The sequence below is a fragment of the Bos grunniens genome, chromosome 3, assembly GCF_055505025.1.
Source record: "Bos grunniens cultivar Pamir isolate PY7600 chromosome 3, Bosgru_T2T1.0, whole genome shotgun sequence".
NCBI lineage: Eukaryota > Metazoa > Chordata > Mammalia > Artiodactyla > Bovidae > Bos > Bos grunniens.
The window spans coordinates 99,203,658-99,224,433 of NC_141167.1; the positions used below are offsets into that span (position 1 = coordinate 99,203,658).

The 20,776-nt window shown below is 37.7% G+C and overlaps 1 protein-coding gene across 26 annotated transcripts in view; it reads right to left on the reverse strand.

Annotated features, from left to right (window-relative positions):
- The window catches only part of LOC147376237 (histone H3-like centromeric protein A), a 213,440-nt gene that overhangs the window by 11,395 nt on the left and 181,269 nt on the right, over positions 1-20,776 (reverse strand). Inside the window, exons 4-5 of one of the 26 annotated variants that reach the window (XR_015160872.1) lie at positions 2,620-2,739; positions 1,068-1,313 (exon numbers count right to left, since the gene is read on the reverse strand). The exons of 20 other annotated variants lie outside the window; for them this stretch is intronic. Coding sequence is in view for 1 of the 6 variants with exons in the window: in XM_086392223.1 (XP_086248349.1) it covers positions 565-596 (32 nt within the window). In the remaining 5 variants the exon portion in view is untranslated. Of the gene's footprint in view, positions 1-564; positions 702-1,067; positions 1,314-2,619; positions 2,740-9,666; positions 9,899-20,776 lie in introns of those variants that run through there. 5 more of the 26 variants (XR_015160879.1, XR_015160871.1, XM_086392223.1 and 2 more) reach the window with 5 other exon arrangements.

Here is a 20,776-nt window from a genome sequence, read left to right on the forward strand (position 1 = left end):
GGCAAAAGTACTGGAGTGGGGTGCCATTGCCTTCTCCTACTTTCATTCCTAGAACATCTTACTAGGATAAATCGTGGATTTCAGGTGATTTTGGTACCACAACTTCCCTCAGTCAGAGCCACAGGTGATTTCTTTACCCAGCTTGCCTATTAGGACTAAATATAGAACTCCACTGCCTTCCCCCCGGCTCATCTTCTGTTTCTTTTACAACTTCTCTTATAAGCAGCATAAGTGGAAAGAGAACAATTAGTCATGTTAGTTGGTTGTATAAGTAGCAGGAACCTCTGTGACTATCTTTTTCATGATAAGGGAATAATACTTTATTGTCCTCAGAACAATAATAGGAGCTATTCCTCTTTGAAGCAATTTTTCCTCACTAGGAAGTCCTTAAGTTTGCATAAAATGATTTCTCACAGCAGTTGCTCTAGAAAGTTGTTGCACACACAAAGTGCTTCCAGTTAAAGGAAGCAGGTGCCTTTTCATAAAAGACAAGTTTTAAGAAAAAACACACACAGAAAATTTCACAACACTTTACAACAAATACTCTCAGGAATTCTATCTTACCACAATCCTCCATGAAGTTCAGAAGAACACATGTGCTATGGTCATACAGAGGCATTTCTTTTGGTTCCTAAGATTATTTGTCTTCCTCACTGTAAAAGTGCAGAAATACCAAAGGCTGCCAGCAAAATGTCCATTGGAGTCACTGAGTCAATGAATCCTGGATCTACTGCTGGGAAACCGTGATTTATCCTCCTCGGCAACCAGGATCATTAACAGGAGCAGAGTGGCCATGTGAGGAGCCTCCTTCTCCCACTCTCCTCCATTCAATGTTCTCCCCTTGGAGTCCTCACCTTCTGTGTGCACCATGGGATGAGTCAGGTGACCCAAGTCACCTGAACCTGCCTTGAGGGTTACCACACTGAGCCAGATGGTGCCAGAGGAAGTGCATCCCAGAAAGGAAACCTTTTCATCAAACTGAGTTCCAAATTTTCAGACAACAAGTCAGAAGTTACTGACAGAGACTCATTCTTTTTCTAGTGATTAATATTTATCCGTTGAGATTCTAAGCTAGAAACTCAGTCTCTCTCATCTTTCATTTATGTAGGAGGGATACTTAAGTAAGGAGAGAAAGTACTATTAACAACCATAGCATGACTTCATTTAATCCCCTAGTAACCCTGTGGATGGCAACCCACTCCGGTGTTCTTGCCTGGAGAATCCCAGGGACGGGGGAGCCTGGTGGGCTTCCATCAATGGGGTCGCACAGAGTCGGACACAACTGAAATGACTTAGCAGCAGCGGCGGCAACCCTGTGGATTAAATACTATTATTATCTCTAATATACAGATGAGGAAGCTGAGGTTTAAATAGTGAGTAACCTGCCCAAAGTTATTAGAACTGAGATATAGACCTGGGACAAGACCCTTACTCTATCCTTGCTCAGCTCTTTTATAGTTCTTGGCTGGCATACCCCAAGGGGATATGAACAGAGGTAGGGTGGGGCTCTGGTTCTGCTCCAGGCTCTACTGAAAAGGGAAGTGGCTTCTTGGGCCACTAGGTGAAGCTAAGAGTTCTGTCCTTTTATCTAAGGGTCAGCAAGCAAATGAAAGAAACCTGGAAGATAAAAGGAGCTTCTTACAAACTTAGCCAAAGTGGCAGTTTCAGTCAAACCTCTCTACTTCACTCACTCCTGGGTGAGGAATGGATGTTTAAAGATTGTTAATTTTGTGACTTGGGGGTGGGTTGTCTTTGATTTTTTTTGACCTGCTCAAATTCCCCTTTTCAACTGAGAGTTTCAAAGGCATTTGATATACTTTACATTTATAAACTATATTAGTGATGGGAAGCATATGAAAATGACCCAATCCTAAATCTCTATAGGAACAGTCTTCTCTCTCATTTTGTAGGTCGGGTTAGCTAGTGTAACATGGAAGCTGAGAGAGAAGAGTGTGTTTCAACCACATACTGCCACAGAAAAGCAAATGGCCTGCCAGTGATGCTGATTCATTGCCAAGTTGCACAATTCTGAAAGAATCAATTGAGTTATCCTGAGTGCAATCTTTAACCAGGCCCCTCCCTGTTCATATATACATATTCATCACTTTTATCAAAAGATAATCCATTCTGGAAGGGCAGCTGCTTTCTAAATAAATTGCTGCTTCCTTAGCAGCTGAATCCAACAGGCTGTTTTTCTCACTTGACTGAATTTGTTCTGACAACAGTGCATGCCCGTCATTTGCTCTTTTCCTTTCATAATTTGGTTTTATTATTAATCTATTCATTATGTTTATTGGCTCTGTCCATTATTTGGGAGCCTTAGTGCATATTTACAAGTGCAATAAAAAGAGACAGCTTCAGCTATTACAGCTTAGAGTCTAACAGGCAAAGACATAAAATGAACCCTCTATCTTCTACCTCTGACTGAAACCATGGGGGGCTACTGGGTTGACTTATCAAACTGACTAGCTAAAACAATATGATCCAGATAATGCAAACAAGTAAATGGTTTGCTTGATTTTTTCCCCAACTGATTCAAATTCAAATTTAAATAATCCTTTTAAAAAGAATTATTAATACACAAGGGGTTCCCAGGTGGCACTAGTGTTAAGAACCCACCTGCCAATGCAGGAGACGTAGATCTGACCCCTGAGTCAGGAAGATCCTCTCAAAGAGGGCATGGCAACCCACCTCAGTTTTCTTTTCTGGAGAATCCCACAGACAGAGGAGCCTGGTGGGCTGTAGTACATAGGGTTGCAAAGAATAAGAGACAACTGAAGTACCTTAGCACACCATGCACACATTAACATAAAACTCACATACCATAAAACTCACCCCTTTAAAGTATACAATTCAATGGTTTTTTTTTTTTTTTTTTTTTTTACTATATTCACAAAATTGTATAGCCATTACCACCTTCTAACTCCAGGACATTTTCATCCCCACCCCGCAAAAGTATCTCTTAGCCAACAGCAGTCATTTCTCCTCCCCCAGCACTCTTGGCAACCACAAGTTTGCTTTCTTTGTCTATGGATTTGCTTATTCTGGGCACATTATATAATGGAATAACATGTGACCTTTTGTGTATGGCTTCTTTCAATAAACATAAAGTTTTCAAGTTCATCTATGTTGTAGCATACATTCATACTTCAATCCTTTATTATTCTTAAAGACTTTTTTTTTTTGTAGAGCAGTTTTAGGTTCACAGCAAAATTGAGAGGAAGCATAGGGATTGCTTATACACTCCCTGCCCCCACACATGCATAGCCTCCTCCATTATCAACCAGATGGTACATCCAGTACATGTACCAGAATGGTACATCTGTTAAAGTGCAGAAACCTACATTGACACCTCATAATGACCCAAAGTTCATAGTTTGTATTGTAATTCACTCTTGGTATTGTACATTCTATTGGTTTGGACAAATGTATAATGACATATATACATCAATATCATATCATTAAATGATATTTCATGGGTAGATGTACCACTGTTTATCCACTCACCTACTGAAGGACATTTTGGTTACTTCTAACTTTTGTCAATTATGAATAATCCTGCTATAAATAATCCATATGCAGATTTTTGTGTGAACATAAGCTTTCAATTCCTTTGAATAATTACCAAGAAGCATGAATGCTAGGTAACATGTGTATCTATTCTTCAGTGAAGTGTCTGTTGAAGTCTTTGGCCAATTTTAAAACTGGATCGTCTTCTTATTGTTGAGTTTTAAGAGTTCTTTGTATATTTTGGATTAATCCTCTGTCAGATGTGTCTTTTGCAAATATTTTTTCTCAGTTTGTGGTTTCCTCATTCTCTTGACATTATCTTTTACAGAGCAGAAGTTATTAATTTTAATGAAGTTCAGTATCAACTCTTTCAAGGTCTGTGCTTTGGTGTTGTATTTAAAGTCATTGCTCTATCCAAGGTAATATAGTTTTTCTTCTATGTTATTCTTTATAATTTTACATTTAGGTCTTTGATTCATTTTCAGTTAATTTTTGTGACGGGTGTAAAAAGCTTGTATCTATATTCACTCCTTTGCATTTAGATGTCCAGTGGTTCCATCACGGATTGTTTATTATTTTTGTTTATTTATTTTTTGTGTGTTGGGTCTTCACTGCTGCTTGCAGACTGTCTCCAGCTGCAGTGAGCAGGGGCTACTCTCTAGTTGTGGGCTGCAGGCTTCTTATTGCAGTGGCTCCTCTTGTTGTGGAGCACAGCCTCTAGGGTATGTGGGCTTCAGTAGTTGTCGTGGGGCACAGGCTTCATTGCCTTGTGGAATATGGGATCCTCCTGGACCAGGGTATGAACCAGTATTCCATGCATTGCAAGGTGGATTCTTAACCACTGGACCACCAATGAAGCCCCTATTTATTTTTAATAGAACTATAGTTGATTTACAATATTATATTACTTTTAGGTATATAGCATAGTGATTCAATATTTTTATAGCTCACACTCCATTAAAAGTTTTAACAAGATAATGGCTATAATTCCCTGTGCTGTGGAATATATCCCATTGCTTATCCATTTTATACATGATAGTTTGTATCTATTAATCTCAGAACCCTAATTTGCCCCTTTCTCTTCCCTCTTTTCTTTGGTAGCTGCTAATTTGTTCTCTATATCTGTGAGTCTCTTTCTGTTTTGCATATACATTTGTTTGCATTATTTTTTTAGATTCCATTGTCTTAATTTGAAGATGATATCTAATATATAGAAAATCATAAAGATTCAACCAAAAAAACTGTTGTAGCTAATCAAATTTAGTAAAGTTGAAGGATATAAAATCAACATACAGAAATTAATTATATTTCTATACATTAAGAACAGGATATTTGGGGGGAAATATCTCATTCACAATAGCATCAAAAACAGTGAAATAATCTGGAATAAATTTAACCAAGAAGGTAAAAGATATGTATACTTAAAACTACAAGACTGATGAAAGAAATTAAAGAAGACACAAACAAATGGAAAAATATCCTGTGTTCATGGATTAGAAGAATTAATGTTGTTCATACTACCCAAAGCCATTTATATATTCAATGCAATATCTATCAAAATTCCAATGCCTTTTTTTTTTTTAACAGCAATACAGCAAACAATCCTAAAATTCACATGAAATCACAAAGGACCCTGAATAAGTAATCCTGAGAAAGAAGAACAAAACTGGAAGCATCACACTTGCTGATTTCAAACTATACTGCAAAGTATAGTATTCCAAACAGTATGATACTGGCGTAATAACAGATATATACATCAGTGGAACAGAATAGAGAGCTCAGAAATAAACCCATATATATTTGACCAAGAATACTCAATGGGGAAAGGATAGTCTCTTCAGTGAATGGTGCTAGGATAACTGGATAACCACATGCAGAAAATAAAATTGGACACCTAGATTACACCACTGACAAAAATGAACTCAAAGTGGATTAAATGCTGAATGTAAGACCTGAAACTGTAAAACTCATAGAAGAAAACACAGGGGGAAAATCTCCTTGACAATGTCTTGGCAATGATTTTTTTGGTAATGACACCTTAAGCACAAATGACAAAGCAAAAATAAGTCAGCGGGACTATATCGAACTAAGAAAGTTCCTAGGCAGCAAAAGAAATAATCAACAAAATGAAAAGAAAATGTTCAGAATGGGATAAAATATTTGCAAACCATGTATCTGATAAGGGGGTAATATCCAAAATATAGAAAGAACTCACAGGACTCAGGGGGAAAATAACAAACAATCTAAAAAATGAGCAGATGATCTGAACAGACTTTTTTTTTCCAAAGAAGACAAATAAAAGACCAACAGGGACACAAAAGGGTGCCCAACATCACTAATGATCAGGGGAATGCAAACCAAAACAATGAGATATCACCTCACACTTGTCAGAATAGTAAACACGGCAGAAGATAAAAGACAAAAAAAATTAGAGATAATGAGTGTTGGAAAGGATGTGGGGCAGGGGGAAACTTTGGGCACTATGGGTACCCAAAGGGCAGCCACTATGGAAAACAGTGTGAAAGTGAAAGTGAAGTCGCTCAGTCATGTCTGACTCTTTGCGACCCCATGGACTGTAGCCTGCCAGGCTCCTCTGTCCATGGGATTTTCCAGGCAAGAGTACTGGAGTGGGCTGCCATTTCCTTCTCCAGCAGGCCTTCCCAACCCAGGGATCGAACCCGGGTCTCCTGCATTGCAGACAGACGCTTTACCGTCTGAGCCACCAATTTGGGACACAAACAGTATGAAGGTGCCTCAAAAAACTAAATACAGAACTACCATATAGTTCAGTGATGGTAATTATCCAAAGGAAATAGAAATGGTAACTCAAGGGCTTCCCTGGTGGCTCAGTGGTAAAGAATCCGCCTGCCATGGAGACATGGGTTCAATCTCTGGTCCATGGATCCCACGTGCTGCAGAGCAATTAAGACCGTGCACCACAACTACTGAGCCTGTGCTCTAGAACCCTGTCTGTCTGTGCTTAATCACTCGGTCATGTCCAACTCTTTGCAACCCCATGGGCTGTAGCCTGCCAGGCTCCTCTGTCCATGGGGATTCTCCAGGCAAGAATACTGGAGTGGGTTGCTGTGCCCTTCTCCAGGGCATCTTCCCAACCCAGGGATCAAACCCAGGTCTCCCACATTGCATCTTTACCATCTAAGCCACCAGGGAAGCCCAAGAATACTGGAGTGGGTAGCCTATCCCTTCTCCAGTGGAACTTCCCAACCCAGGAATTGAACCAGGGTCTCCTGCATTGCAGGCAGATTCTTCAGCAGCTGAGCCATCAGGGAAGCAGCCCAGAAGCTGCTGAGCCCACGTGCCGCAGCTACTGAAGCCCACATGCTCAAGAGCCTGTGCTCCTCAACAAGAGAAGCCACCACAACATGAAGCCTGCACACCACAAGCAGAAAGGAGCCCTTCCTTGCTGAAATTAGAGAAAATCCTGTGCAGCAACCAAAAACAATAAATACACAAATTTTAAAAACTAGTAACTCCAAAAGATGCATACAGCCTCATATTCACTGCAGCATTATTTATAATAGCCAAGACACAGAAACAATGAAGTGTCCACTAATAGATGATGGATAAAGAATGTGTGCAGTCTCTCTCTATAGATAATATTATTTGGCTATAAAAGAGAAGGAAATTTTCCAGTTTGTGACAGCATGGACAGGCCTTGAGGCCATCATACTAAGTGAAATAAATCAGATAAAGAAAGACAAATACCACATGATCTCACTTATATATGGAATCTAAAAACGTCAAACTGGTAAAAACAGAGTAGAGTGGTGATTATCAAGATCTGGGGAGTGTGGGAACTTGGAGAGATTGGTCAGTGGGTACAAATTTTCCACTAGAAGATGAATAAGTTGTGGGAATCTAGTGCAAAGCATCGTGACTATAGTTAACAGTATTGCACTGTATACTTGAAAATTGCCAAGAAAGTAGATCTTCAATGTTTGTACCACAAAAAGATATGGTAATTATGCCATAGTGATAATCATATTGTAGTATATAGTGTATCAAATCACATTGTACACTTCAAACTTACACAAAGTTAAATGTAAGTTATATCTCAATAAAGCTAACAAAATAAAGTGAAGCTGACTATTCAGCCCCTATAACAAAACAGAACAGAACATTCCTTTAAGAAAAGATGGTCAAGATACACAAACGTTCAAGAAAGGGGCAATAAATATTTTTTCTCATATAAGCCTTTGATTAATCTTGAAAAACTATATCATACCATCCACATTATTAAGTAATATAAAAGATTTTCAACATAACTTTTAAAAGATGCAAAACATATAATTTTCAGGGTATCATGCATATTGGCATATTTAATTAAGATAGGTACAGCACTCCTGTGGAGTCTGAATAACAATTTGATTGCTACCATGATCCATTTTTGAAAATACATAAGCATGCTCTTTTTTAAGAGTTGGAAATATACATTATTTAATTTCCTTATTGAACTTCCATTTTATTAGAATTTTATCTAAATGTATTATAGTTTATGCTCTTAAGTACATAGATTGAAAGTAAGTTTTAAAATTTCTCATGACTTTAAAGCTCTAAGTATTAAAGTATACTTCTGAATTGAATTATAATAATAATAATGTCTACACATGGACATCACCAAATGGTCAATACTGAAATCAGGTTGATTATATTCTTTATAGCCAAAGATGGAGAAGCTCTATACAGTCAGCAAAAACAAAACCTGGAGCTGACTGTGGCTCAAATCATGAGCTCCTTACTGCAAAATTCAGGCTAAAATTGAAGAAAGTAGGAAAAAACATTATGTCATTCAGGTAAGACCTAACAACTCAAATCCCTTATTTGATATATACATACATTTGATATATAAATACAGTAGAGGTGATGAATAGATTCAAGGGATTAGGTCTGGTAGACAGAGTACCTGAAGAATTGTGGACAGAGGTTTGTAACACTGTATAGAAGACAATGACCAAAATCATCTCAAAGAAAAAGAAATGCAAGAAGGCAAAGTGGTTGTCTGAGGAGGCTTTACAAGTAGCTGAGGAAAGAAGAGAAGTGAAAAGCAAGGGAGAAAGGGAAAGTTATACCCAACTGAACGCAGAATTCCAGAGAACAGCAAGGAGAAAGAAGAAGGCCTTATTCAGTGAACAGTGCAAAAAATAGAGGAAAACAACAGAATGGGAAAGACTAGGGATCTCCCAGAAAATTAGAGATACCAAGGAAACATTTCATGTAACAATGGGCATGCTAAAAGGGCAGAAACAATAAGGACCTAACAGAAGCAAAAGAGACAAAGAACAGGTGGCAAAAATACACAGAACTCTACAAGAAAGGTCATAATGACTAGATAACCATGATCGAATGGTCATTTACCTAGAGCTGGACATCCTGGAGTATGAATTCAAGTGGACATTAGGAAGCATTCAGTTCAGTCGCTCAGTCATGTCCAACCCTTTGCAACCCCATGGACTGCAGCATGCCAGGCTTCCCTGTCCATCACCAACTCCCAGAGCCTACTCACTCATGTCCATCACGTCAGTGATGCCATCCAACCATCTCATCCTCTGTTGTCCCCTTCTCTTCCCACCTTCAGTCTTTTCCAGCATCAGGGTCTTTTCCACTGAGTCAGCTCTTTGCATCAGGTGGCCAAAGTATTGGAGCTTCAGCTTCAGCATCAGTCCTTCCAATGAATATTCAGGACTGATTTCCTTTATGAGGACTGATTGAATCTCCTTGCAGTCCAGGGGACTCTCAAGAGTCTTCTCCAACACCACAGTTCAAAAGCACCAATTCTTTGGCGCTCAGCTTTCTTTATAGTCCAACTCTCACACCTATACATGACTACTGGGAAAACCATAGCTTTGACTAGATGGACCTTTGTTGGTAAAGTAATGTCTCTGCTTTTTAATATGCTGTCTAGGTAGGTCATAGCTTTTCTTCCAAGGAGCAAGCATCTTTTAATTTCATGGCTGCAGTCACCATCTGCAGTGATTTTGGAGCTTAAAAATAAAGTCTGTCACTGTTTCCATTTTTTCCCCATCTATTTGCCATGAAGTGATGGGACCAGTTGCCATGATCTTAGTTTTCTGAATGTTGAGTTTTAAGCCAACTTCTTCATTCTCTTCTTTCACTTTCATCAAGAGGTTCTTCAGTTCTTCTTCGCTTTTTGCCGTAAGGGTGGTGTCATCTACATATCTGAGGTTATTGATATTTCTCCTGCCAATCTTGATTCCAGCCTGTGCTTCATCCAGCCTGGCATCTCTCATTATGTACTCTGCATATAAGTTAAATAAGCAGGGTGACAATATACAGCCTTGATGTACTCCTTTCCCATATTGGAACCAGTCTGTTGTTACATGTCCAGTTCTAACTGTTGCTTCTTGACCTGCGTAGAGAAGCATAGGAAGCATTACTATGAACAAACCTAGTGGAGGTGATGGAATTCCAACTGATCTATTTCAAATCCTAAAAGATGATGCTGTTAAAGTGTTGCACTCAATATGCCAGCAAATTTGAAAAGTTCAGCAGTGGCCACAGGACTGGAAAAGGTCAGTTTTCATTTCAATCTCAACAAAGGTCAATGCCAAAGAATATTCCAACTACCGTACAACTGTACACATTTCACATGCTAGTAAAGTTATGCTCAAAATCCTCCAATCTAGACTTCAGCAGTATATGAACCGAGAACTTCCAAATGTAGAAGCTGAGTTTAGAAAATGTAGAAGAACCAGAGATCAAATTTCCAACATTCATTGGATCATAGAAAAAGCAAGGGAATTCCAGAAAAAAACATCTAATGCTACACTGATTATGCTAAAGCCTTTGACTATGTGGACTGCAACAAACTGTAGAAAGTTCTTAAAGAGATGGGAATACCAGACCACCTTACCTGCTTCCAGAGAAACCTGTATGCAGGTCAAGAAGCAACAGTTAGAAAGGGACATGGAACAATGGACTGGTTTCAAATTGGGAAAGGAATATATTGTTAAGGCTGTATATTGTTACCCTGCTTATTTAACTTATATGCAGAGTACATCATGCAAAATGCCATGCTGGATGAAGCACAAGTGGGAATCAAGATTGCTGGCAGAAATATTAACAACTTCAGATATGCAAATGATACCACTCTAATGGCAGAAAGTAAAGAGGAAGAGCATCTTGATAAAGGTGAAAGAAAGGAGTGAAAAAGCTGGCTTAAAACTCAACATTCAAAAGTCTAAGATCATGGCATCTGGTTCCATCACTTCACTGCAAATAAAGGGGAAAAAGTGGAAAATGACACACTTTATTTCTGGGCTCCAAAAATAATTGTGGACAGTGACTACAGCCATGAAATTAAAAGGCACTTGCTCCTTGGAAGAAAAGCTATAACAAACCTAGACAGTGTGTTAAAAGCAGAGACACCACTTTGCCAACAAAGGTCCATATAGTCAAAGCTATGTTTTGGTAATCATGTACAGTTGTGAGAGTTGTACCATAAAGAAGGTTGAGCATCGAATAATTGATGCTTTCAAACTGTGGTGCTGGAGAAGACTCTTGAGAGTCCCTTGGACAGTAAGGAGATCAAACCAGTCAATCCTAAAGGAAAATCAACCCTGAATATTCACTGGAAGAACTGATGCTGAAGCTCCAAAATTTTGGCCACTATTGCAAGAGCCATTTCATTGGAAAATACCCTGATGCTGGGAAAGATTGAAGGCAAAAGGAGAAGTGGGTGGCTGAAGGTGAGATGGTTAGATAGCGTCACCAACTCAATGGATATGAATTTGAGCAAACTTCAAAAGATAGTGAAGGACAGAGGAGCTTGGCATGCTGCAGTCCATGGGATTGCCAAGAGTTAGACATGACTTCGCTACTGAACAACAATAACACATAGTCAAAATAACATGAAATTTATTTGAAATCTTTTCAAATTGAAATATGTTGTTAAACATAAAGGAATAAAATTTCATTGGAAATGGAACTTTTAAAAAAGTTAATTCATATGTCCAACATTACTTATTGGAATAAAAAAGGGTTTACTGTCAATTCTACATTTTATTTTTATAGCTTTTCAGTTCAGTTCAGTCGCTCAGTCATGTCCAACTCTTTACGACCCCATGAATCGCAGCACGCCAGGCCTCCCTGTCCATCACCAACTCCCGGAGTTCACCCAAACTCGTGTGCATCGAGTCGGTGATGCCATCCAGCCATCTCATCCTCTGTCGTCCCCTTCTCCTCCTGCCCCCAATCCCTCCCAGCATCAGATATGCAGATGACACCACCCTTATGGCAGAAAGTGAAGAGGAACTACAAAGCCTCTTGATGAAAGTGAAAAACAAGAGTGAAAAAGTTGGCTTAAAGCTCAACATTCAGAAAACGAAGATCATGGCATCTGATCCCATCACTTTATGGGAAATAGATGGGGAAACAGTGGAAACAGTGTCAGACTTTATTTTTTTGGGCTCCAAAATCACTGCAGATGGTGACTGCAGCCATGAAATTAAAAGACGCTTACTCCTTGGAAGGAAAGTTATGACCAACCTAGATAGCATATTCAAAAGCAGAGACATTACTTTGCCAACAATGGTCTGTCTAGTCAAAGCTATGGTATTTCCAGTAGTCATATATGGATGTGAGAGTTGGATTGTGAAGAAAGCTGAGTGCCGAAGAATTGATGCTTTTGAACTGTGGTGCTGGAGAAGACTCTTGCGAGTCCCTTGGACTGCAAGGAGATCCAACCAGTCCACCCTAAAGGAGACCAGTCCTGGGTGTTCATTGGAAGGACAGATACTGAGGCTGAAACTCCAGTACTTCGGCCATCTCATGTGAAGAGTTGACTCATTGGAAAAGACCCTGATGCTTTTAGTGCTAAGCAATTAAGCTCAAGTAAATAAGTAGCTGGATATGGAAAGGGTTTTGCCATACCACTGTCACTTAATTCTTTTAATATCTTCTGAGCTATAGGCCAAAAATCACAGAGCATTGTATAATCAATTATATCAAAGTACATTATTATAGCTAATACCTAACTTTAGTTGAAAGCAAAGAACTGGAAATCATTTAACTTACAAAATGATTTATTACACATTCATTATAGTCATTCACTTTCTCATATTCTGGGAACGATCCCAAAAAGGCTTTACCAAGACTTATCAAATTCCTATTAATTATGCCTGTTCCTCTCCAACTTAGAGATATTTGTTTTACTCTATAAATCCAGAAAGAATTCAGGAATTAAATTACTGTTTGTTTTAATACATCTTTGCAAATTTTTTAAATGAAATGTTTTTACTTTACCATTGCTTTTGTCAAAGCCTTGGAGTTGCTATTTGATACCCACTTCATTCAATTCATTGTAAATATCCATTATCTAAGTGACAAAACCATCTCTCATTATAAATCAATCAGCCAATCAGGAGAAAAATGTGAATTCATTTTTTTATTCAAATAAACACATTGTTATGCATTCCTATTGGAGACATCTACCTGTTGACTTTTTATAAGATAGTTAATATATAAGTACATAAAATATACAGACTTTGCAAGATTAAAATAAGGTTTTGCTGCCTTCACTATTTCTTACTGATGCTCTCCTTGTTTTATTCTCATAAGGCCACTCCTCAGGAAAGATGTATTCTTGGTCAGGGAATGGGATAGGTGAGATCATATTGAAGAAAAGTTGTCATTACTTTTGTTGCAATCTATAATATAGACTTTATATCACCCCCTAATCACGTTTTTAGTGAGAGAGCAAGCCAAGATTTAAAATCACCTCTCCTGACTCAGTGATATACTAGAACATTCTCATTAGAATTACTTAAAATTTTACTTAAAACTAATTTTGTCTCAGCTGGAGATGATCAGGACAGGTACAGATCTGAATTTGTAACATCTACCATGGGTCAAAATGACACGGTTCCTAATGTGAAAGTTTTCCCTTACAGAAATTGTGAAAGATAGATGGTCACACTAAGATGCCTTGAATTAGAATTTGCCTAAGTCAATATCATAAATTATACCCTTCTAAGGTACCCTGGGGTGATGAACTCATTTTGGATGGATGAGAAGTGTATCCATTCTTGTAAAGTAGGAGGAAGGCAAATGGAAAAGTGGAGATGAGAAAGCAGGAACAACAGGGAACCTCCAGCCCAGAAAAACTGAGCTACCATGGTGAAAGTTATCTTGTGAACTAGATGGGTTTTGGTCTTAAAAAAAAGTACATATGCTATATGACAGGCTAGAGGCAAACTGATTTGTAAAGGATACAATTATTAATCACAAAAAATTGACAGGCCAAGGTCTGAAATACTGAAAAAGATTTGTTCTAAATAGTACCCCTAAATGCTACAATTAAAGTAGATGGTTTCCATGTTCAGCAAATGTGTAACCAGTGATTTCCTAAACACCCATTGAAATTAACTAATCAAGCAAGTAAAAGACAAGTGAAAAATGGCAGTTGAATTTCTGATTCATAGTTTCAGATGAACATACTGGATTTCCCCAAAATGTTTTAATTAAATCACTTCCAGCTCTTTTAAAGGAAAAGTGAGAAAGAATGCAGAACAATATTAATTATTTAGAAAAACATGATAAAAACTACATCATCCTAAAAGTTGAAAGAATCCCCAAAATGATCAGTGCAGTGGTCATATCTATAATCAGTCAAGCTGTCTATAAATGAGTAAGAACTTAACTCTTTTTACCACTTCCTTGTATCCACAAATCCTGCCTAAATTTATTTTTGACAAGCTTCATCTTTCTAGTTTCTTCAGTCTTCTTTCCTTGATGCTAAGAAATGTGCTGAATGTGAAGCTTCATCAGGGTAAGGAAAACACTAGCCTCTACCCTTTTCCTCATTTATTTCCTGCTCCATCAACAGTGACTGCGATTTTCCTAAAAGGAGACTAAAATTATTAGTCTCCTTACCCGCAGTTACTCCAGGTCGAATATAGATTACATAAGAGATTTGGATGTGGGGGGTGGGTGATGCAGTGACTTTCACATTCTGATATAAGCTACAGAATCCATTTAAAGTCTGACTCTGAAACAGATGAGAGGTAAATCAGGACTAATGAGACGGGCAGAAATAATAAGTAGAGTGCTTTTAAACTATAAACAGAGTATCATAGTTTAGGTTGAAATTATTATTTTCTGTGCTTTTCTGATCTAGTTTGTGGATTTCTAACAGGCCCCTGAGATGAGAATAAATAAAAAGCCTAAAATAAATAAGGCAGATCTTCAAATATAGTTACTGAGTCCTTCATGACAAATAAGGTAGTGGGGAGACAGGGATGAGGGAGCTATTTGTTCTTCATATGATCTTCATCTAAGACCTCTGCAGTCAATTCTTTGCATAGCCTGGCTGTATCCCCTAACAGCCTGCCTCTGGAAGCCTAAACGCTAATCAGTGGCAATTAAAAGTTTCACTGGGCACTATTAAAACTTTCAAAGTCAATGAGTTGGAGGAACAGTGGCAAATGAGTGGCAATGGGGATTGTTAAATAGTCACTGTTTGCAAGATGCATCAGTGGGAGGAGTGTGCAAATTAAAAGATTTCTCCTGTGACATCAAGTCACTGGGAAACTCATTTAATCACATCCCTAAATAATTAGAAGCTCCGTGCCTTCATTAAGAACCAAAAATAAGTGCTTGCACCATGTGCAGGTAAATGACAGCAGGGACGTGCAGAAGTTGTTTTCTGGTTCAGACTCAGAAAAAATGTGTCATTTTTATTGGTTGAAGAAAAAAATTCACTATAATAATTTTGTGATTATGCTCTCATTAGGAGCCATGAGAGAGCTCAAGAAGCCCAGAGCTCACATAAAGTATCCTGTTATTTCCATCTCCTGCTCAATAACAGTTTTATGGTAAAACTAACATAATGAGACTGACTACTCTATAGTCTTTTTACCTGGGGATTGTCAGTGACATTAAACACATTAAGGTTAAGATGTGCCTCATACAAAAAATATCAGGTGGCCAGAGAGCTACACAGCTTTCACTGGATAGATTTTCTTCAACGAAATTGTGCCTAAATGTCTTTGGAGGCTGTTTGAAAAGAGGAGTGCAGAATAAATTTTAAAAATATGTCATCTTTTAGCCATTATTTAATGGGAAGTAATATGTCCACTCAATCACTGGTGATGGGTTCTTGTACCAAGGTGTCATCTCTGCTGGGATGAGCCTCTTATATAGATGCTAAGTTCTATATAAACTTGTTAAGAGCTTAATAGTTTGAATAGAAGCAGAAAGAGATGACTCATTCCCTTGACAAATATTCTATTAGGCCTAAAGCTCTGGGATAATTACTGAGGGGATACAATGTTGAATCACTTGCAAATCTTGACTTCAAGAGAATTGATGGAGAAGATAAAGAAGCTCTCCAACATTGATAATGTCAAATACAGAGCGAAAGGTACTTAAAAGTGCCTAAAATATTTCTGGAAGACTATGCAAGATGTTAAGTTGTTTGGGAAAGGTGGTTGGGGTCCGGAAGAGAGAGAGAAAATTATCCAACAGAGGCAGAATACACATTCTTGGTGAAAACATTCATTGAGATAGATTACATTCTGGGCCATAAAACACCTTAAAATTTCAGAACTAGAAATCATACTGCGTCTGCTGTAAGACCACAGTGGAATTAACCCATAACTGGAAAATCACAAAATATATGGAGATTAAACAAAATACTTTTAGATAACACATGGCCCCAAGAATAAATCTCAAGAGAAATTTTAAAATATTTTGAATTGTATGAAAATGAAAAGCTGCTTATTAGAATTTGTGGAATGCACTGAAAATAGTGCTTTGAGGGAATTTTATAGCATTGAATGTGAATGTTAGAAGAAATAAAATCTAAAATCAGTAATCTAAGTTTTTACCTTAGGAAACTTGAAAAAGAAGAGAAAATTGAATCAAAAGTAGGCAAAAGGAAAGAAATAATAGGAATCAGAGCAGAAAGCAATGAAATTGAAAGCAGGAAATCAATAGAGAAAATCAACAAAACCAAAAGCTGGTTCTTTGAAAAGATCAGTAAAATCAATAACCCTCTAGCTGGACTAACTAAGAAAAAGAGAAGAGGGACATAAATTACTAATAACAGAAATGAAAGAAGGCAGATCATTACAGATTCCAAGGAAGAACATTAAAAGGACAATAAAGGCATACTCTGAACAATTCTATGCTCACATACTTGATAACCTAGATGAAACAGATCAATTCCTTGAAAAGACAGAAGCTGTCAAAACTCACACAAAAGAGATAAACAATCTGAATAGATCTATGTCTATTAAAGAAATATAATTAATAATTTTCAAAAACAGAAAGCAACAGGCCGAGATGGGTTCACTGGTCATTTCTACCAAACATTTAAGAAAAAAATTATACAAATTCTTAACAACCTCTTCGAGAGGATAGGAGCAAAGGGTTTTCTTCCTAGCTCATTCTATGAGGCCAACATTACCCTAATACCAAAACCAAAAACATTGTAAGAAAGGAAAGCCACAGACCAGTTATCTCGCATGAACATATTGAACATATTAATAGATGCAAGAATCCTCAATAAAATATTAACAAATCAAATCCAGCAAAGTATAAAAAGAAATAATTGTATAGCATGACCAAATGGGATTTGTTCAAGGTATACAAGACTTAATCAATGTTTGAAAATCAATTTATTTAATCCATCACATCAACAGACTCTAAGAGAAAAACTACATGATCATATCAATGGATACAGAAAAGGTATTTGGCAAAATTCAACACTCATTCATGATTTAACAAAAAACTCTTGGGAGGAAACATATGTATACCTATGGCTGATTCATGTTGATGTATGGCAGAAACCAACACACAATTGTAAAGCAATTATCCTTCAGCTAAAATAAATTTTAAAAACTCTCAGTAAACTAGCAATAGAAGGGAATGTCTTCAACTTAATACTTACAAGAAAAATACAGCTAACATCATACTTAATGGTGAGAAACTTGAAGCTTTTCAACTAAGATCAAGAACAAGCCAAGTATGTCCCTTCTCATCACATCTTTTTATTGTTATACTGGAAGGACTAGCTAATGCAATGAGACCAAAAGGCAATAAAATGTCTATATATTGGGAAGAAAGAGTTAAAACGGTCTTGGTTTGCAGATGACATGATCGTCCATATAGGCATACCTCATTTTATTTTACTTCATAGATATTGTATGTGTTTTCTTTTTTTACAAATGGAACATGATGCCACCAAATAGCCAAAGCAATTTTGAAAATAAGCATAAAGTTAGAGCACTCATACTTCCTTATTTCAGAAATTACTACAAAGCTACAGTTATCAAGATAGTATTGTCTTAGAATAAGGACAGATCAGTAGACCAATGGAATAGAATTGAGAGCCCAGAAATAAATTCTTACATGTATAGTCAAATATTTTTAATAAGGGTGCCAAGATCATTCAATGGGGAAAAGATGTCTTTTCAATAAATGGTTCTGGGAGAATTGGCTACCATCTGCATGCAAAAGAATAATGATGACCCCTTATCTTATACTATACACAAAAATTAACTCAAAATGGATCAAAGACCTAATATAAGAGCTAAAACTACAAAACTCTTAGGAGAAAACATAGGGGAATATCTTCATGACATTCAGCTTGCCAGTGAGTTCTCAGATATGATGAGCACAAGCAACAAAAGAAAAAAACACATAAATTGAAATTCATCAAGTTGGGAAGTTTTGTGCAACTAAGGACACTATCAACAAAGTAAAATTACTACCCACAAAATGAAAGAAAATATTTGCAAATCATACCCCTGGTAATGGATTAATATCCATAATATATACAGAATTCCTACAACTCAAACCAAGAAAACAACCTAATTCAAAAAAGAGCAAAAGATCTGAACAGGCGTTTTTCAAAGAAGATGTACAGATGACAATAAGCACATGAAAAGGCACTCAACATTGTCATTAGCGAAATTCAAATCAAAACCATTATGAGACACTACTTCATAACCATTCGGATAGCTTTTTATTAAAAAGCAAACAAAGCCCCAGAAAATTGCAAGTTTTGGCAAGGATGCTGAAAAAATTTGAACCTTGTACGTTCCTGGTGTGGGTGTAAAATGGCTACAATGGGAAACAGCTTGGTGGTTCCTCAAATAGTTAAACAAAGCATTACCAAATGATCCACTAATTTCTCTTGAGTATATACTCAAAAGAATGGAAAGCATGGGCTCAAATAGATACATGTACATCAGGGTTCTTTGTAACATTATTTACAGTAGCCAAAATGTGGAAACAATCCAAGTATTCATCTACAGACACATAGATAAACAAAATGGAGTGTATACAAACAATATTATTCAGGCATAACAATAAATGAAATTCTGATACATGCTAAATATACGTAAGTGAACCTTCAAAATATGCTAAGTGAAATAAGCTAGACACAGAAGGAAAATAGTGTATGGTTTCATTTACATGACCTAGAATAGGACAGAAAATAGGATAAAGGTTACCAGGGTCTGGGGGAAGAGAGGAATATGGAGTTATCATCTAATGGGTAGAATTTCTATTTGGGATGACAAAAATATTTTGTAATTGGATAGTGGGGATAGTTGTACAATATTGTAAATGAACTTAATGCCACTACATTGTACAATTAAAATGATAAATTTTATATTATGTTTTAACATAATAAAAATATTTTAAAGTAATCTCTATATAAATCTTCAGAGAGTACGGACTTTGATAAATGCAAAGTCTCTAGTGGATACTATAAAAGCACTTGTGGGGTCTGGATTGGTAATTGATATTCATGGCTTTTGTCAGTTCAGTTCAGTTCAGTTCAATTGCTCAGTCGTGTCCGACTTTTTGCGACCCCATGAATCGCAGCACGCCAGGCCTCCCTGTCCATCACCAACTCCCAGAGTTCACTCAGACTCATGTCCATTGAGTCAGCGATGCCATCCAGCCATCTCATCCTCTGTCGTTCCCTTCTCCTCCTGCTCCCAATTCCTCCCAGCATCAGAGTCTTTTCCAATGAGTCAACTCTTCACATGAGGTGGCCAAAGTACTGGAGTTTCAGCTTTAGCATCATTCCTTCCAAAGAAATCCCAGGGCTGATCTCCTTCACAATGGACTGGTTGGATCTCCTTGCAGTCCAAGGGACTCTCAAGAGTCTTCTCCAACACCACAGTTCAAAAGCATCAATTCTTCGGTGCTCAGCTTTCTTCACAGTCCAACTCTCACATCCATACATGACCATAAAAGGGTACAAATTACTGATTCCTAGATGACTACTTCGAATATTAGAACCAGGTGAAAGGGAACTTGCTCATATACCTAGCAAGAAACCCCTACCTAAAGCTTCTTCTAAACGAAGCCACTGCTGCTATTGAGTCACTAAGTTGTGGCTGACTCTTTGCAAACCTATGGACTGTAGCCCACCAGGCTCCTCTGTCTATGGGATTTCCCAGGTAACAATACTGGAGTGGGTTGCCATTTCTTTCTCCAGGGGATCTTCCTGACCCAGGGATCAAACCCATATCTCCTGTATTGGCAAGTGGATTCTTTACCATTGAGGCACCAGGGAAGCCCCTAAACAAGGCACTCTGTCCTAAATGAGGTAGGAAAATTCTCAAAGGCGCCCCCTACCCCACCCAAGGTAGAGAAAGCACAGAAGAATGTCAGACTGGGAGAGACCACAAAACCAAAGGTTGCAGTTAAGGTTTGTGGGGAGGGGGGAGCAAAAGAATTCTAGCTGAGGAGTTGGGTCCAGCACTTTTGTGGTTTCAGAGATTATTTCTAGTAACAGATTCTATTATTAAAGAATGCTCACGCAGAACTCTAACATAAAGGACAGATAACTGAAGAGCTGCTCCCTAGGTGGAAGCTCCTGTATACTCTGTCTAACCTTGGGCCTGGGAACATAGTTTGAGAAAGAAGCTACTAATTAATGATTAGTATGCATTGCAATGCTTTGTTTATCTCTCTTGCTCACTTCTCATTAGGTAAAATGTGGTTTGTCAGTACTAGGTACTTAGCTAAGCATTTTTAGAGTGATAATGAAAGATCATTTTGCATTCTCATTTGTAGCTTTCCTTAGATGTATAAATAGTGATTTTTCAATAGATTCAGGGGTTCTAGGGTACTTTCACAGACATCTAAAAGTTGCCATAGATGCTTCATCATTATCTCACATTTTTCGGGAAGCATTATGGAGGGGGTGCTGGGCTGGACCGGGAATCAGGAGACAGATTCTGGTTCTGGCTATAGATTAACCAGT